Genomic DNA, 27,766 nt, shown 5'->3' on the forward strand with positions numbered 1-27,766 from the left:
ATTTTGCTCTGCTTCCTTCGATTGCAGCGTCTTGCTTAATGGTCTTAGGTATTTGGCAACGTAGAAATAGACGTAGAGAAGACTCATTTGAGGCACAAACCTATCCACATCAACCAGCCATTATACAGGAACATGTAGGAGCATAACCAGTCGAACGTTTAGACATAAGATAGCAATACCAAGTGTGAAAGAGGAAAATACCAACGTTCAAAGTGTATGAAGTTCAGAGTGTAGAGGATGGAGAATGCTTCAGTTTCGTTCACCCCAGAGGACTAAGGGCAATCTCGAGGGGGAATTCCCCCATTGCCATGTGGTCAATGATGTATGATGTCCTAAACAGTTGATCAGGAAACCGACTTAAATCAAGATTCGCAGGTGAATTTCAAGATTTGATAGTATCAGAGGAACCGCTCTAAGCATCGACAACAGTCTGTGATAATTACTACAGCATATGACGATACTGAGAAATCTGGACGACTGTCATACCTCTTCCGGCTCTTCCTAAGGCATAAGGTTCGAAAGGAATCATCATAAGAAAATGCAAACTGGGGCAGACAGAACAGAATAATTATACATACTTTGGTTCGTCACTAATAGTAAGACAGTTGCTTTATCCTGATATATAGCTATTCGCTGAAGAGAATACGTTGTTCCGGTTCACACAAGAACGGCTGCTGGTGTCGAATGGGATGCTTGGTTCGTTGCGGATAAGTAATGGAGATTGAAAACTTTTACTGTAACCAAGCCGTAGTTCAGCCCTACAAACTACAATTCTTAACCAGCGAGGTGCCTGAACGACAATTTCGGTACCATTTTCGACCAAAACACCCATCTGTTCAAAGCTCTGTGCAAGAGCCCCGTCTCCATGATAGCAAAAGCATCTTATCAAGGTGAATGGGGACTTCGCATCCTCCCTATTACGGTCGCAATCGTAGTATAAAGCTGCTGAAGGACTGGCCACGTGCAAATTCAATATGAAGTCCGATGGAGTGACCGATGGTTCAGAAAACGATCTGCTTAATTCTAGTGAGTATACGCCACATGATTTCTTCTACTTGCTGACGACCGGTGAGAGGATTACGATCCTATCGATCATCTAAATCAAATGTTCTCTCATCCCTCAACTCTCTCCTCTATTTCTAAAGCCACGGATATGATCAGAATCTACGAAGAAGAACTCGATGACGAAATTGATCTACTTGAGGAACAGCAGACTACATCGAACGCTGACTGCATGAAGCGGATGGCGGCCTCACAGGCCGAGCTGTCAGAGCTCCTCAAGAAGATCGAGGACGTTCGAGAGAGAGCCCTGCAGACGGAGAAGAATATCACAGACATGACAGCAGATATCAAGCAGCTTGACAACACCAAGAAGAACTTGACCTTGTCCATGACAGCTCTAAAAAGGCTGCAGATGCTAACAACAGCCTACGAGCAATTGGCTGTTCTGAGCAAGACAAGACAATATCGCGAGTGTGCGCAGCTTCTACAAGCAGTCATCCAGCTCATGGCTCATTTTAAGTCATATCGTTCCGTTGATCAGATTGCTAGCCTTAGTCGTAACGTTGCTGATCTCCAGAGAGAATTACTGGAGCAGGTCTGTGAAGACTTCGAGCTAGCCTTTGCAAAGGGAGAGGTGGCCGAAAAGCGGATTATCTTATCTGAAGGATGTCTGGTAATGGATGCTCTAGGGGAGAATGCAAAGTCACGTATCATCATTTGGTACTGCAATACGCAGCTAAGAGAATACCGGTCAGTTTTTCGTGGCAGTGAGGAGGCAGGATCTCTTGACAACATTTCGAGGAGGTATGCATGGTTTCGCCGGATGCTCAAGACTTATGACGATGAACATGCTGCCATATTCCCTCCTCAGTGGAGAGTCAACGAGGTCATCGCAAACGCGTATTGTGAAGGTACAAGGGACGATTATAGGGGGATTCTCTCGAGAACTACACGAAGTGGGCAGAGCTTGGATGTCAATCTACTCCTATCTTGTCTTCAGGAGACCCTGGACTTCGAACACAGCTTAGAAAAGCGTTTCGCTAGTACTTCTCGAGCTTCAATCGATACAGTCACGTCAGCCAGTGAATCTATTGTTTTCAACCAGCCCATATCAAGCGCCTTCGAACCATACCTTGGCGTCTGGGTTGAGTCCCAAAATAAGCAGCTTCAGACAATGATTCAGAAGTACCGACAGCAGCCCTTGAGACAGCCAGAAGAAGATTTCAGCTCTCAGCAAGTCATCTCGTCGTCAACAGAGCTCTTCAATTTCTACCGGCATTCTCTTGCACAATGTGCGAAGCTGTCTACTGGTCAACCGCTTCTAGATCTATCTAGAGTCTTTGCTAAGCATCTCGAGCAATATTCCCAGCAAGTATTACTATACCACATATCGGAACGTCCTACTGGAGGAACACCTTCGCGCACACCCACAACGGAGGACCTGATCCATGTCCTCAACACAGCCGATTACTGCTACAACACATGCAGCGCTCTCGAAGAGAAGATCAAATCACGTATTGGTGAACCGTTTCGAGCGACTGTTGATCTGCAAAATCAAGCCGATGCTTTTATGGGCATCGCTAGCGCATCGGTGCGTGGTCTTGTCCGTAGAGTCGAGGTGGATTTGGAGCCATCATGGCGAGAGATGAGAAATATCGCTTGGGGCAAGATTGAGAGTGTAGATGACCAAAGCTCGTACGTTGCAGGCTTGACAGGACGAATCAAGGATCGATCTTCGGAAATAGTAGGCATGCTGCACAAGCCGCAATATGCAAGAGCATTCGCAGACAATCTCGTCGAGCTGCTTGCGAATGCTTATCTAGCAAACATTGTGCAATGCAAACCTATATCTGAAGGTGGAGCGGAGCAGGTACGATTTTCTTATGCCCTGCCTCTGCTTGTAATGTTCTGATAGGATACCAGATGCTCCTCGACACGCATGCAGTTCGCAGTACCTTGCTAGACATTCTTCCTTCCCCGCCTGCCGCTTTCACCAAGCGTGTCCACACATCCATTTCGAAGGTCGAGCCGCTCTTGAAGACACTCCAAGTACATCCGCTTCCGCCCGAAGCCTTAATCCAAGCTTATCTTGTCCACATTGCTGATCTTTCCGATGCCAACTTCCGCAAAATCCTTGACCTTAAAGGAATAAAGAACAAGAACGAACAGAATCATCTCGTGGAGTTGTATCAGATGCATAAGCTCAGCGAAAGATACAAAGCAAGCGTTGTTGAGAAGTCTCCTCTGCTCACCCCATTGACCATTTCTGCTGCCGGTACATCAGCTGGGCCCGGGGGAGCTGCTGCTGCTGTGCAGGGTCTTGGACAGCTCGGTGCAGGCGCAGCAGCCACTCTGAGTACAGCAAACTTGCCTGCCAACATGAAGTTCGACCCCAGGGGCTTAGGTGATGCCATCATGGATCGCTTTGCTAGCCCTAGTCTTGGAGTTGGCACCCCTCGAGATGGAGCACAGAGTCCGCCGAATGCAGATGGCCCGATGAACAATGCCACCGCCTCGTTGGCTGGCACTGGTGCTGAAGCAGGTGCTAAGCTCAACGAAAATCTAAAGAACATTGGCAAATTCTTCAGGCGAGACCTTAGAGGGTTTGGTGGCAGATTTGGTGGTAGCCGCAGTCCAGCACCCGAGGACCGCTCATGAGCAACTCTATAGGTCACAACGGACGAGGTGCAGCTCACGTAGACTCATTTCTTCTTATAAAAGATATTTCAGTAGAATCCTGGTGGTCTCGGTCTTCTTTCTCGTCCCTCTTGCGCTTCGTCTTCAGCCTTGGCATGCTGTTCAATAGCATCGTTGACCGGGCTTGCTGTGTCTTTGGTAGCTTCCCGTGCTGCCTCTTCTCGAGCTCTTGCTCTCTCCTCCTTCCTCTTCTGTTTATTCGTCTGCCACATTCTGTCCTCATTCTCGATTTCTTTAAGCGCTTCTTCCCATTCGCGCTCCTGAATCTCATCGCCAGTTCCCAGGACTTTCTCCACGTCGATCTCTTCGCCCCTTTGCAGCGCTTCTATGACTTCGCGCAGCTTCTCAATTTTGAGCTCGGCGCGCCGCATGAACGTGTTGAATTCCGTCTGGAGTTGGATGATTCGGATTGCCTGCGAGCCGATGAGGAGGTAAATCCAGATGAAATACGTTGCTGGATTCGTTACCCTTTTCTGACTCGACTCCGAAGCCGTGTCAGATCTGTTGCGAAGGGTCCGGGGAATAAGTGATTGCCAGATTGAAGGCTGTGCAACTTTGGGAAGAGTTCGAGCGTTGGACGAGACACTGCGACTTTGTAGAAAGCTTCCAGTACGAACCGAGAGCTGTATTGTGCGGTTTTCAAAGGTGCATCTCAGAGCGTTTAGGTAGGATGAAGCATGTCTGTGCATTTCTCCCGATCTCAATGACTGGACTCGTCACCTCAATCATATATCTTTCCGCGTGCAGCAAGTTTTGTTTGGTAGTATTAAACTTTGCTAAAAGTGATCCGAGAGATGTATAGCTTTAGCCTGTTTGGGAAAGAAGCTTTAATCACAGGCGTACTCTTCCAGGTCAACAAGCCCGTACATGCTTTTACTCCGTAGCAAAGCCATGATCATATGACTTAACGAGATGTTATTGCTAGAGAGATGACATTTCTAGGGAGATGACGGTCGCGAATGTGCTATGTGAAGCGCAGGTTGATCGTGTCTCCGCGGATACTCAATCAGCAGGCACCTGTTCCGCGCCGACATTGAGCCTTCTCAGAGCGTTATTGGGCCTGGATGACACAGCCAAAGATGCTTGGAACGGCGCAACAGCACCCAAATCCACTAAAGAGAAGACTGCAACCGCTACAAGAGCTGTTAAACCAACGAACGAATCTAAGGTCGGGAGCATTGCAAACTTTACCATACTCAGTTGTCCGGACCTACCGATCAAATGCCTTCCGGTGAACAGGCGAGTAGCATTGGCTACAGTCACGTTCAATAAGACGCTGAAGAACTTGGGAGACGCACTTAAGGCACGGCAAACTTCAACCTATGTGCAGTCAGGAAATACGCGCAGTCCACTCAAGGAAACGCAGGGTCGCATTCCGAGTGTTACAAAGAAGACCTCGAAACCAGGTGCTCCAAGCCAACGTCTGCGGCCAAAGTCACCAGAGTTACAACGGAAGGCATCCCAGCCTACACCACCCTCATTTGACCAGGCCACTCTTCTTGCGACGGCAGAATGTGCAAGAACGTGCCTTCAATGTTTGCGGCTCTCAAAAGGTGGAGATAGTGCTACGGAGAAGCAAGATGAACAGCTTGAAAAGGGTGCTCTGGTGCTCATCTCAAAGCTGCAGGGTCTCGGCCTTGTCGCTTCAGCAATTGAGGAGACCTTGAATGTACGAAAGGCCCTAGAGCACATTCTCAGGCGACAAGAAGAGCATCCCATGAACGGCGCAGAAGTGGGCAGAAAGTCGTACGGATCCTTGGATCAATGCATTGACTTCGAGTACTGTGGCAACAATGCGATAACCTTTGCACTCATCACTGCCTTCCAAGCTAAAGTATTACAGCTTATCGCTGTTGATGATGGTTCTCAGGCAGGCGAGAATCTTCTGGAACAGCTTGATCCCTCTAATGCAAGAAGTCCTTGCCGCGCACTTCTCCACGGTGTGGAACGAGGATGGCTATCTGCCGAGAAAGCTGCACTGCAGTTGCATGCCCTGTCGCAAAATGTACTTTCAATATGTTCGGTACCTACGAATGGCACCTCAGAAAAGCCAACGAGCCTCAGTTACAGAGAAGTACAATTCCGAATGCAATGTCTCGCATTACAAATTCGTTGTTACTGGTGGCAAATTGCACACCATCAACCTGACATTGATAAGGAGGTATGGGTTCCTTTCAACCATTATGTAGGATCGCTACGTCGAAGAGCTAGTCAAATAACGAAGGCCCATTTTGTGCTGGTCAAAGGGTGTCTAGATCAACTACTGAATGTGCTCTCCGAAACACAGAACGCCCTCAACGATGGAAAATTGACACTGCAGCCCAGCTCAGCGGTCATGCTCACATTACAGAACATGGCCGAAGCTGCCGGTTCCACTAGGGAGTCTACAGCTCTGCTACATGATCTCATAGGCTTATGTACTGATCGTTCGGGACTGCCGGCCGTAATCAGCTATTGCAAGCTGGCCGATGCATTGCTTCTAGACATTGGATCCAGAACCGAGGATCTTATCCACACGTTGGAGACGACGCTTACCCTTCTCGAAAGGCCCTTAAAGGGCACGACAACAGAAATGGAGGATTTGCTCATACAAGCATCAAGCCTGCGGAAGGCAGCTGTGAAGCGCTTCACGGAAATCAGCGAAAAGCTACAGAAGTCGGCTCCGTGTGATGAAAGCTACAGCCGCTTATCCAATGTTTGTATTCGCATCATATTCGGTGTGCTGCATTTTGTGGTTCGCTATACTAGCTTCAAGCGTCAGGATGAGCCTAAAGCAAGGTGTGTTGCCAAATCTTCTGAAAGAGGCCAACACTTGGCCTTGATAGCACAGCAGTCTTCGAAAAGTGCTCTTGCAGCTGTACATTCTAATATTACCCATCAGTATGTTTCGTGGGAGTTCTGTACTGCTGCTCTGGATGATTGTCTTGCCGTCAGAAAGATAATGAATGAAGATTGCGAAGTCGTTCCGAACACGGACGTCAAAGTGTCAAACATGTTCTGGTCGTGGTATCTGAAGCAGAAGGAGAGCGGTGCAAGTTCATTCAACCTCGTGTCAATACTAATGAGATCCATACAACCCCTAGAGAGGTCTACACCGGCTGAGGCACGGACAGGCTTCCTTGCCGTCAAATGTGAGAGAGCAGCTGCTCTGTACGTTGAGCTCAAGCAAATTAAGAGCGCCCGCCAGGTTCTGGCAATTGCCATAACTGCTCACTTACAAGATGCCATATTTTCGAACGCTTTTGAAAGGGAACCTACCCAGTCTCCTCAGCAAATGTGGGTTGAAGCTGATTCCGCGGGGTTCATCCTAGGAAGAGTGCTTTCTGCGTACGCTAGACTGCTTATAAGGGACGCGCACGATCCTCCATCCTCGTGCTTCTACGACAAAGCAGACCTCAAGCGTGAGGAGCGAGCTTTGCTACTCGAAAAGCAATTCGGTGCATTGAGAGATATGTTGGTGTCGCAGAATCTCCACCCTCGATTGAAGGAAGTTGTTGAGGTTGTACTTTCGTTATACAGCGAAAGTACACATTTGCTGTATCAGTTGCGCTTCATATCTACGGTCTTGTCGTTCTGTTCAAGAAATAGTATACGCCCGTGTCAATTCTTGCCTGAGCAGGCCGTGAAACTGTGCATGGATAGACCTACCGAGTACATTCTTCCGGGTCGGTCAGCTTCAGCCAGGTGTCTTCATTCTTTCGTCTTGGTTCAGTACGCCTTTCAAAATGGTAGTACGTCTGTGGAGCTGTTACAACATCTTGTTAGTTTTCACACCATGGCCAGAGACTCGTGCGATAGCTGGACCTGTGTTTTGCGTTCTGTCAACGACCCTGCAATTATCATTGCGCAAGTGCAATCCGTTGTAGACTACACAGATATGCTTGGTCTCATGCAAATCAAGCTTGATGCGCTTCTATTGATGAAACATCTACTCGAGCTCCAGCCAGAAAAAGATGTTCCTGCACTGGTGTCTTGCACCACTCATATTGGGCTGCAATACACTCGCATGGGGTTGACCAACATTGCTGGTCGCACTCTTGCAAATGCTGAAAGATATCTGACTCAGAGCAGCTCTAAGACACTGATCGCGTTGCAGTGGCATCTTGCATATGCAGAATATCTTATAGCGCTGTCTAGCTGTGAGAAAGCGGCAGAGCACTTAGTCTCTGCTCAATGGCGCTATGAAGCCGACTTCATATCGGACCAAGAAAGCGGGTTCTCTGGTCCTCGAATTGCCCAGCACAAGTACCTAGCTCAAGCAGCTTGTCTTGCCTCTGATGTTGCCTTACAGCACGGAGACATAGATAGTGCTATCATGCATGCGAAGAAAAGCGTAAGACTTAGCATCCGTCTGTGGAGTATGCTTGAGAAGCTACTTGGTGTAAAACGTCTTCCCGTGGTGGTGGAACGAAAGGACGCAAAACTTGAGGGGCTCACTGAAGACCTGTCGGACATGACACTCTCTACTGAAGTCCAATTAAAGGCTTCGTCGCCAAAGGCTGCTGCATTTTGGGCTTATGTGCAGATTCACTTCGAAGGCCTTCTCCATCTGTCCAGCTTGTCTGTTCACCATGGCAGCTTTCAGGATGCTGTTTACTATTGCGAGCAAGCGAAGAAGGTTGCTGAGGCTATAGAGTCCGACTTTCTTCTTCGCAGATCAGCATCCACTCTAGCAGCTCTTTTGGCTCAAGGTGGCCGCCTGCAGGGTAGTCAGCTAATGCTGGACCTCTGCGCGAGTCACATCAAAGATACTGGTACTCCTATGGATTCGGTTCGGGTGTCAATGGTACTTGCTAGTGCACATCTTGCCAGGGGCGAATTCAACCGGGGCTTGGAAGCTACCGAACATGCGCAGAAAGCACTGTCTAAGATTCAGACTGAAGATCATCTATTTTCTCACTCCAAAACGCAAGAAGAAAGCTCCGCCAGGGCAACGACTACCCAAAGGGCCTTTCGGTCTGCGGGCCAACGTGCAAGCAAAGCAAGTAAGCCGCACCAACAGCCAAACGAGGTTGTTGGTGTCGCAGCGCATATTGATGTTAAGGATGTTCCAGCTCGTGAGCTTGTAGCGCCAATATCGGGCAGCGTTTGGATGCAAGCTTTGCAAGCCGAAGCTCTTCTGCTCAAGTCTAGCCTCTGCATAAAGTCCGGATGTGAAAAAGATGCTATGAATCTGCTTAAGCAAGTAATATGCTTAGCTCGGCCGTCCGCCACTGATGTGAAGCATTCCGTTCTGCAAGCCACGTTGATGCTGGCTGACGCCTTGCGGCTGTTTCAGTCGGATGCTGTGTATTCCGTTCTCTCCGAATCTTCAATAGCGTTTCCAACTCACCGAGGGGAAGCAGAAGTTGGCCTACGGTACGAAAATGGTGCGCAAGGTGAAATGACAAGCACTCGTCTCAATCCGGTTGGCAGTCCGCGCAAGAAGACCATGAAGAAGCAGGCATCGACTCCCACCGCATTACTGAAGCCGAAAGAGCTCTTGAGCAATGCTCGTGAGCTGCTATTGTCGTTCTTGTACTCATCACTCTCAAGCTCCGCGTCCACGGTTGCGAACGAACTTTGCTGTCTGTTGACTCGCGTGCAATTAATTTCCACCGCCCTTTCAGATGCCACCAGTCTGAGTACATTTCAAATTGCTTGTCACTTTAATGCGCCCAAGTCGATGCGCTGGTTTCGAGAGGTCGCGTCTATCAGTGCGGACAATGTCCTCGGCGATAAACCTAGGGTTTTTGCATGGCCAGAGATTCGTGATTGCGATGAGTGCACAACATCAGCTCTTGACTGTGCGCTCCTGCAGCAGCAATTACATAAAACCCTGCCACCGTCATGGAACGTTATAACAATGGCTATGGCTGACGACTCATCAGAGATGATCATCTCCAAAATTCGGCAGAACTACTCACCCTTTCTGTTACGACTGCCGTTAGATCGGTCTGCCGGTGAAGATTTGGACGAAGAACCTTTCAGATTCCACACAGCTTATAGTGAATTAGGCGATATCATTAGCAATGCCAATCTAACAGCTCACGATATGAAAGCTGGGTCGAACAGGCAGGCAAAGAAACTGTGGTGGGCAACTAGGGAGGCCTTGGATGCTCGTTTAGCGTCCCTGCTGGAAAACATAGAGACTCTTTGGCTTGGGGGCTTTCGAGGAGTCTTTTCTGATCAGTATCATGATGAGGAACTACTTTCTCGTTTCTTGGAATCTCTTTCGCGAACACTTGACCGACACTTACCTTCGCGCCGGAAGGCTGGCGCCGCTTCAAAACCAAGGATGCATTTGCACCCGTACGTGTTGGAGCTCTTCGTTGCTCTCGGACATCCTGATAAGGGTGACCTTGATGACGCTATCATGGATCTACTGTATTTTGTCATTGATATTCTACAATTTCAGGACGAACGTAACGCCTACGATGAGGTTGACTTTGACGCTATCGTTTTGGAAGTCAATGATGCATTACGAAGCTACCATGAGGCTGCTAGGGCTGCTCCTGCAAATCAAGGACGTCATACAATTCTAATCTTAGATCAAGGTCTGCACAGTTTTCCGTGGGAGTCACTCCCTTGTCTGGAGGGGCAATCAGTCAGTAGGATGCCTTCTTTGGCTTGCTTGCAAGAACGACTATTACGGATGAGACAGAACAATGAGATTAGTTCTGGTCTCCATATCGATGCGTGCAACGGCGCATACATACTCAATCCGTCTTCTGATCTGGCCTCGACGCAAGAGACATTGCTTGGACCTTTCAGTCACTCTCTTGCCACTTACACATCCATAGTCAACCGAGCGCCATCCGAAATAGAGTTCGAGTCCTGCCTGCGAGATAAAGATCTTTGCCTCTATTTCGGACACGGCAGCGGTGCCCAATACATCCGAGGGCGCACCATCAAGCGACTGAAGCAATGTGCGGTGACATTCTTGATGGGATGTAGTAGCAGCAAGATGGTCGAATGCGGCCAGTTCGAACCGTATGGCGTGCCGTACAACTACCTTTACGGAGGCTCGGCGGCGGTAGTGGGAACTTTGTGGGACGTCACAGATAAGGATATTGACAGATTCGCAATGGAAACATTTATTAATTGGGGACTGCTTGACAGAAGTGTTGTGGTGGAGAACACCAAAGAGAGAGCACGGAAAACGAAGCCAAGGGGGACGGGAAGGGCAAAGAAACAGAATGCAGGCCCTCGTGATAGGCCTGCTGGAGAACAAACACAGACTGAAGTTGGCCTGGATGACGCTGTGGCGAAGGCGAGGGATGCTTGCGTATTGCGGTACCTCAATGGAGCTGCACCAGTCATCTATGGTATACCGGTGTATTTGAAGTGGTAGTCCGCACTATTGGTTTCTTGCATTCTGTTCGTTCTTCAGTTCGTTCTTCAGTTCAGCGGCGTACAGAAAGCAGGCAGGTAAACCAGGGGCTGCCATTGGAAAGCACATGATCAATGCATGGCGTAGCCTTGGGTAGCAAAGCGTGGGTCGTTATCGGAAAAAAGCACAAAGGTAGTTAGTAATAGTCCAGACATGAATTTCTTGAGTCTGACACGGAGCCGGCCCCCTTCTACTGCAAGTCTCATCACCTCATTTCCGCATACCTTGACATGGACCAATCGGCACACTTCCTTATCACACGACCTAGTACTAGGGAAATCCACAATAGGGCCGTTCATCCTATCAGATACCATCACCAGTTCATGCAGATCATTCAACAGAACGGTGCTACGACTCAGCCAATGATCACCCGTTATTATTCCACTTACCCCGAGATGGGGCAATAATTCATTGCCAAGCATAGAATGCTCTATTGATTTACACAGTGCAGTGACTATTTGTTTGCCCAGCTGTCACCCCGACATGCATATAGTAACGGCCACTAGTTAAGACATGTATTTAGGAGATTGAAGCAACGGGGAAGCAACGGGGAAGCCTATCTAAGGCTGTGGCTGCGTTGGTGATAAAGGATTGAAACGGTCAAGGAGCCAAAAGGCGAGAGCGTCGTCGCTTTCCACTACGCACAATTTCCGTTCTCTACCTGACCACCTGTTGATATTACCTTTCCAACCCTTCCTGCTTATCGCTTGGTCTTGTGGAAGATATCAGGCAAAGCTCTTAAAAATAGACCCTGCTCCAATCTTCCTCTGTCATAGAATCTGGTATTCTTCATCATGGCACTCCAGTTTGAGCCCTGCCCACCCTCTATCTTGGAGTACGACCCCGAGGGCGTAGAGTTAGGGACAGACATGCCCGGAGCATGGAACCACACGGCAGCAAGACTGGAGCACCATATTCTCTACAAATGGTTCTCAGACCTCGATAGCAAGTCCTCCACCTCGTGGTGCTCGCTGCAATCAAGAATGGCAACCTTCCAGACCCTAGACACACCACGGTCGGCCTCTACGTCTCAGACAAGCATTTCGACACAGCCATCACTTCTCTCTAGGCCGTCACGACCCAGGTCGTCGAAATCGATGCGGCAGCCGCGCTCTCGAGAACCATCACTGGCGGTGGAGGAATCAAGGCCCACCTCGTCGGAGAAGTCGTATGATCAGATCGTGCATTCCGATAGAGGAGAGGGGCTGTTTTTGATGTGCAAGCGGGACACAGTCATTGAGCTTCGAGGAGCCTCGTCAATGGACTCAGTAGAGGCACTTCCCCAATGTGGTGAATGGAACATCGAGGAGGCACCTTCTACACCCGCAACGCCCTCGTTGAACTCAGGTTTGCTGTGTCCAGGTCGTGCTGAAGACGAGATCACGAGGCATAGTGGGGAGATGGGTGAGAGGTGGAAGGGGAGAATCAGTGGATTGAGGAAAAGCGGGAGTCGCATATTTAGGAAGGGGGAGCAGCAATAACGCGGGCAGGGCATGATAACAATTGCTCGGAAGAACCTACGAAGTTGGGCTTCTAAAAGAGCTGCTGGGATGTCGATTTGATCGTAATGGCGATTTCTGTTATCATCTGGACATGATTGAGAAATAGTGAAGAGTGCAAGATACGTGCTCGTACATTTTAAGTATTTAATTAATGGCTTGGTGGGTGCTCTGGTCGCCATGAGAGCTCTAGCATTGTGCCACTCAAGCGATGTATCATCCCTTGATATAGATGAAGGAAGTACTTTCCACATCCACCATGCGCAAACCATGCGCAGGGAGGATAGGTGTATTTTGGTGCAGATTAACAGCACTAAATAATGGATTGAATTGTCCATTGAATAGGGGAGCATACTGGCGGCCCAGCGGCCTGCTGGTAGTCCTCCGGTCCATTGCGGGGGCTCCCTTCCAAGCTTGAACGTCATGTTTCCCGCATTGGGAAAACTCCCAGGAAACCATCATGGAGCAAGCACTGGTACAAACAATATCGTGTCTGCTCTTCACTTTAGGGGCCTGTTCCTACAACTATCGCCGTAGGCCTCCTTAACATCCATAGAATGTCTGTCATAACCAAAGCTACCATTGCCTCTTTCGGAGGAAAGTTGTTGAAACTCTCTCACAATGCCTCAACCACTGGCTGCGAGATGGCTTTCAACTTGTTTCTACCTCCTCAAGCCACTACGAATGCAATGTACAAAGTGCCGCTGCTTATATTCTTATCTGGTTTGACTTGCACACCCGACAACTGCTCGGAGAAGGGTTTCTTCCAGCATGGCGCAAGCAAACATGGCATTGCTATCCTCTACCCAGACACGAGTCCGAGTAAGGACAAGCAAAACTTTTTTCCTACAATGTTCTATTGCTTACAAAAATATCGACAGGAGGAGTCAACATCGAAAGTGAAGACGATTCGTACGACTTCGGTTCGGGTGCTGGATTCTACGTCGACGCAACTGCTTCTCCTTGGTCCTCGAACTATAAGATGTACAGCTACATTACCGACGAATTACCCAGGACAGTATTTTCCGCATTCTCTCAAGTCGACTCAACACGCGTCAGCATTACTGGGCACAGCATGGGCGGCCATGGAGCGTTGACACTGTTCTTGAAGAACCCGGGGAAATACAAGAGTTGCAGTGCTTTTGCGCCTATTGCAAACCCTTTGAAGGCTCCGTGGGGAGAGAAGGCATTCAAAGGATACTTTGGAGAGAAGGATTGGCAGTCCAAGGGGAAGGAGCACGATGCCTCGGAGTTGGTCAGAGGATGGAAAGGGCCGCTTGATATTCTTATTGATGTAGTGAGTATGGTTGGCCCTCGAGCCAGCACGTTCGCTGACTTCTCTTAGGGTACTGGAGACAACTTTTACAAGCAGGGCCAGCTCCTGCCAGAGAACCTCGCAAAAGCCGCCAAAGAAGCTGGGGTGGATTCGGGCCTCAATATCAGATTCCAAGATGGTTATGACCACAGCTATTATACTATGGCCAGTTTCTCGGATGACCATGTCCAACATGCCGCGAAGTATCTCTTCACCTAGTACGTTTTCTCATGGCAACACTAGCCTTTGTTCATGCTTCTGGTGCTGAGCAGAAGGAAGCGATGATCGAAAATACCACAAGTCATAAGATTCAGCCTGCCAAATGGCCTCTTACACAATGTTTATATGCATATACAAGCATTACTACTTTCAAAATTGCTAGTGCGTGCGCACAAGTATTACATCAGAACACCTTCTCACACACCTCGTCTGTGCGAAATCAAGTATGATCTTTTGCGACAGCAGCTGTTACTTGTTGTGCAAGTGTTCGCCGCTATCCTGTGGGATTGATCTTGTTACCTTGTGCGCTGCCTCAATGTTGTTAAATAGTGCCTCCTTTGACTGTCAGGCTGGACAATCCACAACTCCTTCTGCACTTTCGAAGACAGTCTCCTTCGACAAGCTTGAGTGTTCGCCAGTCATAGTGTCTACATAATTGACCACAGCGCATCTCTTTTCATCTATACTCCTACCTTCTCTTTCAACAGATCCACGACAGCACAGCCTAGTCAGCTACCAACCAACCAACTGCAACGCTTGCCAACAATATGGCCGCGCAGAATTCCAAGGTTGGAGGCAGAGCCGCACCGATGCCTGCAGAGTCTTCGAGCACCAGTAACCAACTTGACAAGACGACTTCAGCAGTGCCGACCCCCAATATATCGACGTCCGCAGTTCCCGAAGTCAACAAGCCCGCTTCTGAGGTACACCCAGACAACAGACACCTTGAGCACCGTGCTCCTGGTACATATGATCCTTGGTATGAAAAGTATGGGTGGAAAGGCTTCCTGGACTGGAACATTCTCAGAGAAGATGTGCCAGCGGATCGCTGGATTCTGGGCTCTGCATGGCCGGGTCTTCCCCAATTCTCTCCAAGAAGCGAAGCTCGAAGCATGGCTCAGGTAGGTAAAGGAACCGCTAGTACGGGAATATCTGGCTGACATTTATAGAACAAGAACCTTCTTGCAAACCCTCCGAAGAGGGTCATGTCGCCCCGATCACAACGCCGGAAAAATGAGAGAATAGCCATCTTCGAGACACGTGCTCAACGAGATGCTCGATTGGAACGTCTGGCGCAGAATGAAGATTCTATTCCGCAAGAGCCGACAAGCGCGGCCGTCGACGATCAAAAGAGACTCATCCAGGGAGATAGAGCAACAACGGAGCTCCGAGCTGAAGTTGGCGCCTACGCGAAAGAATTCCTGGGAAAAGAAGAACAACTTCATCAAGTCCACAAAGGGGAACCTACTAGCAGCATGCCGAATAAAGAGATTGAGAAAGACAAGGAAAGCAAAGGGCTTGGTTCAGACTTTGTGGTCCGAGAGGAGAAGCAAACTCTGCCTATCCGAAAACCAGCCGAAGGATCTTTAGCTTCTTCGACAGGTCCAGCATCAGCCACTCGACCCAATAGGGAAATTCCCAGTACGGTAGCACAGCCATCGAGTTCTGCAGCCACTGCAGGACAACTTGGCCATCAGCTAGAGCAAGGCTCTCACCACCGCCAGAAGTCTTCTCTGAGTGCCGCAGCGCCCGTGTTTCACAGCCAGAGATTCATCAAATCACCTGGTACAGCGGCGTCTTTGGCATACTCTACTACCCCAGTGTCTTACCAACAGCCAATCCCGTCTTTAGGCAACCGGAATCAACCGCTCAGGCCTTTTATCGGGCAAGACAACGCCCTCCGTCCGATCAATAGCGGTTGGTGGCCCAAGGATACGCGCAGCCGGAAGCAGAAGAGAGCCGCGCTCCATCAGCAACAACGTAGTCAGGCTCAAAATGGTGCCCCAAATTCTGCTCAGACACCATCCCAGCCTCTGCCGAGAGCGACAGCTGCACCATGCGTCCCTCCAATCCGAGAGGCCGAACAAAATACTAGCTCCGCCGCTGTACCTCCTAGCAGTGGTGCTTCTAACCCAACGGCAACGGCACCACGCCCAGCAGCCGGACTGCCAACCCCAACGGCCCCTCCCACGACCCATCAGCCCATGGGATCTTTTTCTCTGGCCACCCCGCCCCCTCGATCCGTCATAGCCGCATCTGCATCCACAAATCTAGGCAGAGGGCGAGGACGTGGAATCGGCAGCGGCACCGGCAGAGGCATTCCCTCGTCACAGGCTGGCAACGGAACGCGTGCACCGGCACCTGCGCCCGTGCAATCGGACCGCAGACCCTGGCGAAGAAACTCGTACGTCAGTTCGAGGAACGCATACCACGACCAGCTGCGACGTAATAGGCAGATTCGACATGGGAAGGAGGAAGATGGGGATGGGGGTGCTGCACGAAGGGAGCAGGGCGATGAAGGCGGTTCGGGGAGGGATGGCGCGGCGCAGCAGCAGCAGCAATACATAAGGAGATAGAGATCGAGATCGAGATAGCAAACGAGGACTCAAGTCTCCAGAGTCATGCATGCATGATTTCATGAACGAACTGAATGAACTCTCTAGACAGGTATCCAGGGCCGACGAGCACACTCTGCTCACCCTGTTCCCCCTTTGAGAGGCCTCTCATTCTCGTCCCTTTCGTCTTCTATGGCCGGCTTTTCATCTTGCCAATACCAATTCCCCCTTCCCCCTTCCCCCTTTCATCTGGAATTCCAAAAGTTATGCTATCTCTCTTGTTATGGAGATGGAGCTGTACTGCATCCCCCTCCTTTTGGGGCACAGACAAGCGGTTTAGAAATCCCTGGCTTGGAATATATAGATAGATAGATTTATATATATATAGGATATGGACACAGGTCTCGGAGAAGTCTTCAGCGGTGGTGCCAGACGGGGTGAGAGCGAGCATGAATCTCTATTATGTATTATGTGTTCATTGCTTGTTTTACGATCTAGTCGAGCCTGGCTGGCTCATCTCGTGACGGTCTTTTTATCATGCATCATTCATCCTCCTGGTACGTGGTGTGTGCCATCCATCCCATCCCATCCGCCATCATTTGATCAGTATCAAGCCGGATGTTTGTATTTCACATTTCACCTGCCTTTCCCGTATTCCCTCTTGCAGCAGCTGAGTTAACTAGGTGGCATCGAGTTCGTTTCTTGTCGTTTCAGTAGGAATTAAGTACTCTTCTGTCCTGTCTGTTTTGCCGTGCTTGGGCCATATGTGTACTCCACACCAGTACATATAACTATGAAGCCCCCACTGAGACCCCCTTTTTTCCAATCCAAGATTTTTTTGGAAGGGCTGGATCTTTCAGTTGAAACTCCTCTAATGTAATGTACAAATCGTGTGTCCGATACAGAAACTGCCTAGCAGCTTGGGGAGGGAGGGGGGCTGTGTGAGTCAGACATGTAGTCTTTGATCTTTCTGTTCTGTCCAAAAAGAGCAAGAGTCATGTCAGCAATTGGTAAGAAAACACCCCCTTGAACAAAACATTCCCATTCCCGTCTTTTACCCGTGACTCTGCGGATTTACGGGCTCTTGGATCTGTCTATCGACAAGGTGAAATGGAAAGTGAAGGTCAAGAATCACTCAGCTTGTACAGCTATTTCATTGATGTGAGGGAGGGACCTGACTTGAAGACTGGATGGATGGTTTGGATCTCAATATCAAAATTCATCGAGAGAGAGGAAAAGGGATGCAATCTCGAAGATTCGATGCCTGGGAAAAAGTGGCCTTGGAATGATTGGTATGGTTAGTAGAGGAGGCTGGAAAGGAGAAGGGGACGGAGAAATGTTCACCATACTTTCGATGCGAATAACAAAGACGGGGGATATGCGGTCTTGCCATTGGCATTGGCATGGCATCATGGGCTTGCCCTGTTACCACATGCGTCTAGCGAGCCACACTGTGTCGTGTGGTATTTCAGATTGGCATCAGACATAACGACCTAGAGGGACCCCGAAAATCTTCTCGCCTTTGATTGCAAGACGCACAAACCAGCGGATTTGTCTCAGACACCGGCTCCCTGCCACGCCTTTCCTGCCATATCAGACCAAGAAAGTATATCTGGCTGAATCCCGAAATGCAGAAGCAAGGGGGCTCTTTTCGTTGCAGCTGCTCCGACTCGTAGCGATTAATTCGTCTCGATAACAAAATCCCACTAATTCTCACCAATCATATTCACAGACGGAAACATACTCAAAGAGACTCTTTAGACTCGTGAATGCGGAACTAAGCTGCGTAGAATGAGCAATCTTTGTTGGATGTGCGCCTCAGGCTCAGATACTCCGAACATCCCAGCGCCAGAAACAGAGAAATCTTCAGACAGGTGAGCAAGTCGAAGCGAGGCGAAAGTGGTGTGTCAACTTTGGTACAAGAAGAAATAAGAATGAAAGCAAACAGTGCCAGGTCATCATGGGCCAGTGCGTCGCCGTCGGCCTCGACCTCCATCCCCAGATCGAAGGGCCAGAACTGATCGTAGTTGGGGATCATCGCGTTCCTTGTCTGGATGGTGCACTCGAACGTGCCTGAAAAGCGACACGTTAGAAACCCTCAATCAGTGTACAAGGCAATGGGAAAAACCGAACCTTTGAAGATTGTCCGGCCGTGGGTACTTATGCTGCTGATCCGCGCAGAAAGGACACACATAGCCGGGCGAGTCGTGAACCAGGCCATGTCTGATCATCTCGTTTTTTCTTTTGAAGCCTCTTCCACTAACGCTCCGTGGGCATGACTTGACGGGACAGTAGTGCGGTCGATTTGAAGAGTGTACATTTGCGTGTGAATTGAGTAGATACTGTGTCTGGAATGGAGAAGCAGTGCAACCTGGATGAGCACATTTGAAGGCTGTGGTTGTGATGGCTCCATTGGTCAACAAAGCGCCGTTCAGGGACTGAGGAGTGGTACTGCTTTCAGGGCTTGTGTTCTCTTTTGGTGAAGGGTATGACGCCGAGGGGGTCAGGCCAGGCACAGACGCTGGTTGCGATATCGTACTGAGCGAACCTTCCTTGGGAGTACTTCGCCAAAGGCTCGCGTGACTTGGATAGCCGGGTGGAGACATAGTCGTCATGTCTTTCGAGGAGGCTGGGGAGGGATGAGAGTAAACGATAGGTGAGGGGCCTGTACCTGCGGCCATATGCTGCGGACGGGTCACGATAGGTGACTGCCCTAGGATCTGGGAAAAGGGTGACGTTGCGTTAGGAGTGTCCGTAATCGGCGTGCTTACGATTTGGCCGAGAGTGGTTTGGAGAGAAGGGAGGTTCTGAACGCTATCGGGTGAGTGGCTTGACATCGATCGAGGCGGTGATTTCTGCATTGCCGGCAAGGTGCTATCAGGATTTGCCTCCGCTGCAGATATGGCAAACTTGGCCAGCGCAGGAGAGGTAGTGATGGATTCATCCTCAATTTCACCCTTGCCTTCCGGGAATGACGGTTCGATTTTCAATGGTAAAGGAGGGCATAACGATTTCGAGGGACCTTCTGGATTCTGAAGCGCATGCAGGCTTACATGCAGCGTTGCCGCGTCATTAACCAAGCTGTGCTCCTTCGTAGTCCCATTCACTGCTCCATGCATGGCGAAGCCGGCCGAGACAACATGCTGCTCCGGAGCAGGGTCTTCCATGAAAACATCATGCAGGGCGGCCTGCGCTTTGGTCGTGAGATCGGTAGTCTGTGGATTATCGCGACACTTGTTCTTGGTACGGTCATCGTCGTCTTCTTCTTCATCACCATCCCCACTCATGTCCTTCTCTGTGTCTTCCTCAGCCTCCGACTGAGAGGCAGAATTCAATGCGTGTTGAGCCACCTCTCGCGCTATATCTGGACGATTTGGGTCTAGATAGCTGATCAGTACCGCGTCACCCTGCGATGGACGAGTTCGACCCTTTCTTTTCTTTTTCCTCTTAAGTTTCTTCTTCGCAGGGAGGCGAGGAGATTCGGTATGGCCCTCTTGGTCGTTCGTTATCGTGTCCGGCTCCGGCGACACTGATCCTGATGACGGAGACGTTGAGATATATGGCGGCGGAGATTCCTCGGGTTTGTAATTGATCTGCGTTGCCACCAGGCCAGGAGATGAGTGCCGCACGTCTACTTCAGGGTCGTAATAATCCACCTGGGGTTTCATGAAGCCGGCAGCCTCCTCATTAACGAAGCATAGGTCGCGACCCTACAACGTGGCGTAGAGCCTGATGAATCACAGTTTTTAGAGTCTCACCACAGCCGAAGCGCTACACTCCAGGCCCTGTATTGCACTGAGGCAAGGCTTGGTCCACAACTGCGGGATAAAGAATCGGTTCGTAAAGCATCAACACCTGTATGAGAAGCTATCAGCTTTTTTAAGGCCAACGTTCGACAACGACATGCCGTTTTTTGCTACTTTGAAGATAGATGAAACCAGCGAGGGAGCAGATCAGCACTGGGATCAAAGGGCTCAGAGGAGAGTCTATCATAGTGGAAGTAGACAGGAGTAAACGACCGCGCGTATGAGACCATTTTTCTCTATATGGGTAACAGCGGCACACTCAGTGGCCACGGCTTTCCATGTGCTAGACCACCAGCATACTGCCGCGACAGAGGTTCATGCCGATAGACATCAGAATCTTGTCGGGTAGATGAGGAATTTGCTTATCGTGATGGGGCCAAAGCAAGGTGAGAATAGGAAGGGGTGTGGGGGGAAGGATGGGGAACGCGGGGCTAGAGGAGAGCATAAAGAGGGAGACCAGCACACCGTTGAAGAAAGCGCCTTGGAGGCTCTGACACAAGCTCAGAACAATTGACGACGGTTGCAAATTCGTTTGGTGAATGGGACGCGTAAGAAGATCGAATGAGGAGAACAGAGCTCGGCGACGCGATGGTGATCTGTTGCTGTCGTCGCAGGAGCAGCGATTCGAGCCTGATTGACCACTTGCGCGCCGGGATGAAATGGGGCGGAGCAGCACGGTGTGTCCACCGGGTCGGGGGTAGTGGGTAAGCTTCCAGGGCGATGTTGCTGCTGTCACTCTCGTGTTGGGTCAGAGTTGATTCCTGGTAAGTTGGTGTCTGCCGCCGTAGCTATAGTCGCACTAGAAGAACTAGTAACAGCCTCCAAGAATGATAGAGCCGTCTATCTGTGGATAGTGTGACCAGGGAGGATGGGTCGATAGGGGGTCGGCGAGGGAGAAGGATTAAGGGAGAATCGAGATGAGGCAATGATGAGGCAAGGCATTTAGATTGGGCGATGTCGACAAGGCTCGGGAAGAGGGAGGAAAAGATGGAGCCCGAGCATGGATCCAGCCTACCATCTCCTCCTTCGTGCTGCGGACAGCCTTGACTGGCTGGAAGAGGTGATAGATGAGGGACGTTATGTGGCACAGTTTGAATGGGATGATGAGGCTACGATCATGCGGCTCAGACTGCCCGTTGGATCATGGTCAATGCACAGAGAGCCTTAACCACCGAGGGGAGCTCCCTGTAAGGCAGTTCTTTGGAGGCAGCTCCCTGGGGGCAGTTCCCTGCGACTCGTAAGTTACCTGGCATGTACAGTAGCTACTGAGTTAGTAGCTACTAGTAGTTGCTGCACTCGCTCTGCAGTTGTGTTTTCTACAGCGTAATTCTATGCTAATCGTCCACTCTTCCTGCTACCCACCGTCAAGGGCTGACATTGCACCCACGTTTCAGCGGCTCAACAGAGAATCTAGACCCTGGGACTAATTCTGCCCCTGCAGAGGTGGAAAGTGAGTAGCAATTTGAGCTCATCGGCCCGGCTGCACTCCACAAGCTCCAATTTCCAGGTCCTTGCAAAAACAAGTCGTCGTGATACAGGGAACAAATGCACCAGTGACAACGACGATCGAAGCAAACCAATGTGGGATGGCTGGGTGTAGGAGGACAGCAAATCGATCACACCATCAACGTCCTCTTAGCATAACCATCAACAGCCGCCATCACCGGTGAGTTGGCTAATGACCTGCTCTCTGTACAGGACAAGTAGTGCGGATGATTAAGGATTAATGATTAAAATTAATGCAGCCTCGTGAGCCGCGTCTCGCGCCAAGGTTCTTCCTCTGGCAAGTGACTACCCGTCCTCAGGCTTGTGGCTGTATGGACGGACCAGAGGACCAGATGTTACAGGGCCTGGAGGGGTCCAGATTCATATACATTTCTCAGATACAGACGCCTTCCAGAAGTGGGTGCGAGCATGCTCCCATCTGCCCCTTCCTGTGCATGTTACTTACTCGCATCATGTGCCTCTGCTGATTTGCAAAGCGCGATCACCCTGTATGTCGTGTAGCTTCGACATCACGCAAACTAGTACGGCGGACAGGTTAGGTAACTGAGAGAGAGCCGATGCTCGCTTGCGATTGATGGTGCTGCACCCTGTTGGTGCTGAATTCGGATCGAGGTTTGCTGCCTACTTGGTGCTCCGCTATTAACCAGAATCGATATCGACGGCTGCCGTTGCTTCGAACCATACACCGTCTCCTATTCCAAAATTGCGGCTGCTAGGGTCGGGGTCCATTCGCCAGAAGAGGCTGCTCAGTGCCGCCAATGCTCTCGTCGACCTTGCCCTGCCCTGTATGTCGGTATAAGAGATAGTGCTGGGTTATGAAGATGAGGTCGAAAAAGATAGTGATGTTTCCAAGCCCGAGCTTGACTGGATTCCCTGTCACCCCGCTCCAGTCAGGCTGGAAGCTGGCGTCGATCAGTAATTGAACAATGGATAGCACACCCCCAGAGAAATCTAGGAGGATCTGCTCGATGCTCCATCCGTCCGTCGACTGCCGTTTGTAGTTGACCCACACTTGCGGCATGTATTTGACAAGGGTGACAAGAAGTTTGACATGTCCACAAGAGTAGACCTAGGAATGTTAACAAACAATGCATTTGAGCAACAGCCTGTCCGTAGTCCATACCACATCGATCCATGCCCAATCTTGAGCATCTCTACCTCCGGCTTTACCTCTCGTCCAGACCAGGAGTATGATTAAAACCACTGCCGAAATACATCCCCAGAATAATCCAGCAATCGGACGACTCAGTCGTTGAGAACGGCTTACTCTAAAGCCCCAAATTCTGGGCCAAAACTGGGTGTAGGTGAGGGTGCTCATGATCACAGCATGTGCGGCGAAGGCAATGTCGTTGGACCGTACAGTGGGCTTGGAAAACGCTGCGTGCCGTTCGGTATATTGGTGACGGATCAGGGCCGAGAAGAAGAGCGCAGAAGTCGAAATCAGGTAGCAGACAAAGCCAAGGACATTGATAGTGAGGTAGTCGATTGCCAGGCCGCGGGTCGATTTGCGCTGCCAGTTGAGGAGTGGTTGGGGATAAAAAGAAGCGGACCAACACAACGTGCTGGGTTCTTGTTAGAGATGACCACAGTAAGGTTGCGCGAGACTCACTATATCCACCCTACCAACCTAGATTCCTGTTAGCGAGCTGCCATGAATACGGCGAAGGTAGTGCCGTGCCTGGAGACAGCTTTGGCAAAATGTATGCTCTGTTCACGGCCTGCCATGGCCCGGAGCCCTCAGTAGGCACTCGTGCGCTCGAGGGGCAAGCACAGCAGAACCACGAACAGGCTATCCGCGCTGTGTCTGCTGCAATGCGCAACCAAATGCTGTCGGCCCAAGTTGTCAGGGAAGCTCTGATAGCTGCATCTGTGAGGCGAGCAGTCTACTATCAGATCTCAATCGAAAGTCCCCTTTGCGGTGTGAAAGGACTCTTAAGTACTCCGAAGCTGCAGAAGGTAGAGGAGGCCTATCACGGGCACTTGACAGGCTTCTGACAGTTCAGATTGCGTGTCGAAGTCATTGGGATATGGCGGATGACCCACTGCAGTGGCATCTGATAAGGTTGAGGCGAACTTGACGTTTTGAGCATGAAAAGTGAGACGGTTTACGGACTACTACGTACGTACAGTGTGGTTGGTACCCACAATTCTGTAGAATGCATGGCATTGCAAGAACATCAAATTTTTCTTTCTCTGATTTTACAACATTTGACCACCACACAACATATCATCACTTTTCTATTATACAACTTGCTAATAGACAAAGTCTGATCTTGTTGGTGGTTGCTTATCACATCACAGATGATATGAATTAACAAAATGTTCTCCTTTTTAAAGATTCTTCAATTTATTGTTCAAGACTCAAGTTACCTTTGGACTTTAACACTTAGAATTTAGAGGTCTCTTGAAATGTGATAAAAACAGAATTTCAACTTTTACAATTTCTACTTAATATCTCATGATAAAAGTATTATCTTCATATGTACCAGAACAAGAGCAATCATATGATAGTAAATTTGCACACACTCTATTTGTAAGGAGAGAGGGGCGATTTGAATCATCTGCAGGGCAGGAGTCCCTAACTAGGAATTCTGCAGAATTGTGGGCCCCACTGTACGTAGTGATGTCAAAAAGATGTCCCATCACCAATGTGGGACAGCCAAGACAAATCGGTTGCCCGGCCAGAAAGTGCATTGGCTCCTCGGCCCTTCGGCCCCAAATTTGCATCCCCCAAACAGGTCTAACTTACTACGTATGCAGTTGAATACAGCAAGGATACACGAATCTGTTCGAGACTTTTTACACGTTGTACAAGTGTACTCATCCGACTCAAGTGCTCCAACGTCGTTGACATCTGTCTCACAGCTTCCCATCAACATTTACAGCTTTCATATAATCGACCACAGGCCAGTTGTAATTACGACTCCGCATGCTATCAACAATCTGCCATCGCGTCTATCCTGCTTGGAGACCGATTTACCCTGTACCAAAGTCACAGATAATGAAAAATCTTCATAGCCTCGCAGCTCGCTAAGCATTTGCAGTTGTCGTCGGACTTGTCGGATGGTGCATTCTTTGGCGCTGCTGGAGGCTCTCCTCCGCTGTCCGGACATTCCTGAACTACCCTCTCCATATTGGTTACGAGAATGTCGCCTTCACCACAGCTAGCTCCCCCAGGAAGCAGCTCATATTCTTCAAATACGTTACATGTAGGAGATGGAACATGGGATACGGAGAAGAACACCTTCTTATTGCCCAACTTGGTTGGCTTAAACTTTGCCACAATGAGATACAATGGTATGGGGGCATGGGAGACCATTGTGTACTATAGTGCAAGCTAACGAAAGTGCTTCAGGAATGGGAAACAGGTTTTTTACCATGACAGGGTATCACGGGTTGATCAGAGCGCATGGCATCCTTGCCGCCATCACATTCCTCGGTCTTGTACCCGCTGCCATTATGCTTGCCCGTTTTTATGGCAGATCACCATTCTGGGCGCTTCGACTGCATATCTGGTTCCAGATACTCACCTTCATACTAACGACCGTACTCTTTATACTGGGTTTCTTTGCTGTGGGTCCTGAACGAAGGCTATCAAACCCACATCATGGCATTGGCATTGCTATTTACGTTCTCATCATCGTGCAATTCTTTGGAGGCTGGTTGATACACAGAAAAGAGAAGGGGAAGCGCCGGTTACATATTCCCTTGAAGTTGATGCTGCATCAATGGTTCGGCCGCATGATTGCATTGCTGGGGATTGTTCAGATACCACTTGGCCTGACACTCTATGGCTCACCCCAGCATCTCTTCATTCTCTACACCATAGCAGCGTTCGTATTAGTGGTGACATACTTTGTATTGTCATGGCTGCACCAACGTCGGCTTAGTCGCGATTATGACGCTGGAGGTAGGTACCACGCCGGCCAAGATGAAGTCATTGACGAGAGGAGAGATAAGAGAAGCAGCGGACTAGCGAAAGTAGCCGCCGCGGGTCTCGGCGCAGCAGGTCTCGCAGCTCTATGGAGAAGGCGATCTTCAAGAGATCGACGAGATGATGACGACGTGGTTGGAACCGAAAGTGGAACGTCTTATATGACCAACGAGAAATATTCGGCTAGATCCGAACATGGATGGAGAAGTAAGCTTCTCACGATAGGGGCCGTAGCAGCGGGTATCGCAGCTGTGAAATCTCTTTTCGGTGACAGGCGAGACGACTCGTCGGATACCGGACCATACCGTCCGCCACTGGGAGGAAACCAATCTGTCACCACCGAATCTTATATCGAAGAAGGACGCCCACCGCGACCAGTGACACCCACAGGGGCGTCTCCGGGTTATGTGCGACCTTCGCATCCTCTTGCTCAATCACCGATGACACCTCACCACCGTCATTCACATTCCTCGCTCAGCTACTCTTACACCTCTGGTTCCCCCTCCCGGCGCGACCGCCGGCACACCTTCCGCGATGCAGCGGCGACAGGTGGAGCACTGTTCGCGCTGCGCCAAATATTCAAAAGTCGCCGTCAACGTAAGGAAGACCGACGGCTGGAGGAAGAGAGAATACATCGAGCAAATTCGCAAGGTCAATATACGGGTGATGGGTTCTTGCCAAAGCGCCATCGTCGAGATCCGCTGGGCAGTCAAATCAGCACGGAGTTCTCTGAAAGCGTCATCGATGACCGTCACCAACGGCCGAGCGGCAATGCTACAGGTCCAATCCTCGGCGGTGTTGGTGCAGCTTCAGCAGCAGCTCTTGCAGACCGCAACCGTATCCGGCCACCTGGGACTGACCCACTGGTCATAGCAGGCCCAAGCAACGTACCAAGCAATATTCCTCCAATACCACCTATCCACCGCACTGACGTGGACTCTTCTGGTAGCGAAGTCTTTACCACCAATTCTGGTCATCAACCGCATCACAGGCACCATCACCATGAAGCAGCTGCTGCTGCAATGGCAGGCGCAGCAGGCTCACGGCGGCGGCATTCAGGTCGAACGCAGAACACTGACTCAATGGAATCACCACCTGTAAGCTTGAAAGTCAAGATGCACGGCGATGGGCGACATGTGACGCTCAGACGTCTAACGGAAGAGGAAGCCGCCGCCCAAAGAGAAGAGAGAAAAAGAGCCAAGCGCGCATCTGTCCCAGCAGCAGCAGGAATAGCCAACAGCGGTCGAAGGAGACGCAACTCCTCCTTTTCAAGCTCATCTGGGGGCGAAGGTGCTGGTGGAAGAATGTCCAGCGCCGACAGACGCTGGAGGCGGACTGAAGCGCTCGAGCGTCAACAAGCTGAAGCAACGGCCGCCCAACAGCCGCAGCGCCCCCGGTTGCCCCTCCGCCAGTGGGCGCATATCAACAACCACCACTCACAACCCAACCACCGCCACCACCGTTACACTACACAACGACAGTCGACCCCCGAACCGGACAACAGTTCAATGTCCCCCCTCCACCACCCATACCCACTGGAAGTGGCCTCGGTCCGGCCGGTAGCGTAACAAGCCCCGGTACAGAGACAAGCGGAGCGACGGAGTATGCGAATAACAGGCGGAGAAGGCGTGCAGAAAGGGCTCAAGCTAGGATGGCCAGGGAAGGGAGGCTGGGCGGCGGAGGGCAGAGTGTGGAGTTCTCGTGATCACCACGACTGGTTGTCGTGCATGGTGTTCTCATACTTGTGGTGTTCGACGGTATTCATGAAGCGTGGCATAGCAAAGCCTGGAATAATTTTCTGTTTTGACGTACGAAGTCGCCTACTTGTGACACTCAGCATGTACGAGGAAAGGGCATATCTGACATATGACGAATTGACTTTGTTCCGAGAGAGATGGCGCTCTTTCATCCTTTCATCCTTTCTTCCTAGAGCTATTGCATCCTCCTGTTATTCCACTGTGATATCGGAGCACATCTTCACTCCGAAGGGAGAGAACCCAGTGTCTGTCCCTGGCCTCTTCCCTGTAATTATGCAGTTCCGGGGCTGTTGGCTCGCCTTCCTTACCCTTAAATTTCTGAT

At 50.2% G+C, this 27,766-nt stretch overlaps 9 protein-coding genes across 9 annotated transcripts; 6 read left to right on the forward strand and 3 right to left on the reverse strand.

The window, feature by feature from the left end:
• Window positions 1–1,105: 1,105 nt before the first annotated feature.
• EPUS_00908 (uncharacterized protein) lies at window positions 1,106–3,660 on the forward strand (the record flags this gene model as incomplete). Its single annotated transcript, XM_007802467.1, has 2 exons — window positions 1,106–2,872; window positions 2,926–3,660. The coding sequence occupies 2 exons, from the start codon at window positions 1,106–1,108 to the stop codon at window positions 3,658–3,660; spliced, it is 2,502 nt and encodes an 833-aa protein (XP_007800658.1).
• Window positions 3,661–3,728: 68 nt separating this feature from the next.
• On the reverse strand, window positions 3,729–4,388 carry EPUS_00909 (uncharacterized protein; the record flags this gene model as incomplete). Its single annotated transcript, XM_007802468.1, has 1 exon — window positions 3,729–4,388. One exon carries the CDS (start codon window positions 4,386–4,388, stop codon window positions 3,729–3,731), a length of 660 nt encoding a protein of 219 aa, XP_007800659.1.
• Window positions 4,389–4,645: 257 nt separating this feature from the next.
• Window positions 4,646–11,032, forward strand: EPUS_00910 (uncharacterized protein; the record flags this gene model as incomplete). The annotated part of the gene is made up of 1 exon (XM_007802469.1): window positions 4,646–11,032. The coding sequence occupies one exon, from the start codon at window positions 4,646–4,648 to the stop codon at window positions 11,030–11,032; it is 6,387 nt and encodes a 2,128-aa protein (XP_007800660.1).
• An 833-nt stretch (window positions 11,033–11,865) lies between these two features.
• On the forward strand, window positions 11,866–12,552 carry EPUS_00911 (uncharacterized protein; the record flags this gene model as incomplete). The annotated part of the gene is made up of 1 exon (XM_007802470.1): window positions 11,866–12,552. The coding sequence occupies one exon, from the start codon at window positions 11,866–11,868 to the stop codon at window positions 12,550–12,552; it is 687 nt and encodes a 228-aa protein (XP_007800661.1).
• Window positions 12,553–13,127: 575 nt separating this feature from the next.
• EPUS_00912 (uncharacterized protein) lies at window positions 13,128–14,104 on the forward strand (the record flags this gene model as incomplete). Its single annotated transcript, XM_007802471.1, has 3 exons — window positions 13,128–13,392; window positions 13,452–13,867; window positions 13,916–14,104. 3 exons carry the CDS (start codon window positions 13,128–13,130, stop codon window positions 14,102–14,104), a joined length of 870 nt encoding a protein of 289 aa, XP_007800662.1.
• Window positions 14,105–14,652: 548 nt separating this feature from the next.
• EPUS_00913 (uncharacterized protein) lies at window positions 14,653–16,461 on the forward strand (the record flags this gene model as incomplete). Its single annotated transcript, XM_007802472.1, has 2 exons — window positions 14,653–15,006; window positions 15,055–16,461. 2 exons carry the CDS (start codon window positions 14,653–14,655, stop codon window positions 16,459–16,461), a joined length of 1,761 nt encoding a protein of 586 aa, XP_007800663.1.
• A 1,937-nt stretch (window positions 16,462–18,398) lies between these two features.
• EPUS_00914 (uncharacterized protein) lies at window positions 18,399–20,108 on the reverse strand (the record flags this gene model as incomplete). Its single annotated transcript, XM_007802473.1, has 2 exons — window positions 18,399–18,513; window positions 18,574–20,108. 2 exons carry the CDS (start codon window positions 20,106–20,108, stop codon window positions 18,399–18,401), a joined length of 1,650 nt encoding a protein of 549 aa, XP_007800664.1.
• A 2,356-nt stretch (window positions 20,109–22,464) lies between these two features.
• On the reverse strand, window positions 22,465–23,914 carry EPUS_00915 (uncharacterized protein; the record flags this gene model as incomplete). The annotated part of the gene is made up of 4 exons (XM_007802474.1): window positions 22,465–22,821; window positions 23,020–23,314; window positions 23,362–23,379; window positions 23,880–23,914. 4 exons carry the CDS (start codon window positions 23,912–23,914, stop codon window positions 22,465–22,467), a joined length of 705 nt encoding a protein of 234 aa, XP_007800665.1.
• Window positions 23,915–25,130: 1,216 nt separating this feature from the next.
• On the forward strand, window positions 25,131–27,254 carry EPUS_00916 (uncharacterized protein; the record flags this gene model as incomplete). Its single annotated transcript, XM_007802475.1, has 1 exon — window positions 25,131–27,254. One exon carries the CDS (start codon window positions 25,131–25,133, stop codon window positions 27,252–27,254), a length of 2,124 nt encoding a protein of 707 aa, XP_007800666.1.
• Between the last annotated feature and the right edge of the window lie 512 nt (window positions 27,255–27,766).

This window comes from Endocarpon pusillum, assembly GCF_000464535.1.
Source record: "Endocarpon pusillum Z07020 unplaced genomic scaffold scaffold1719, whole genome shotgun sequence".
In the NCBI taxonomy this organism is placed as follows: domain Eukaryota; kingdom Fungi; phylum Ascomycota; class Eurotiomycetes; order Verrucariales; family Verrucariaceae; genus Endocarpon; species Endocarpon pusillum.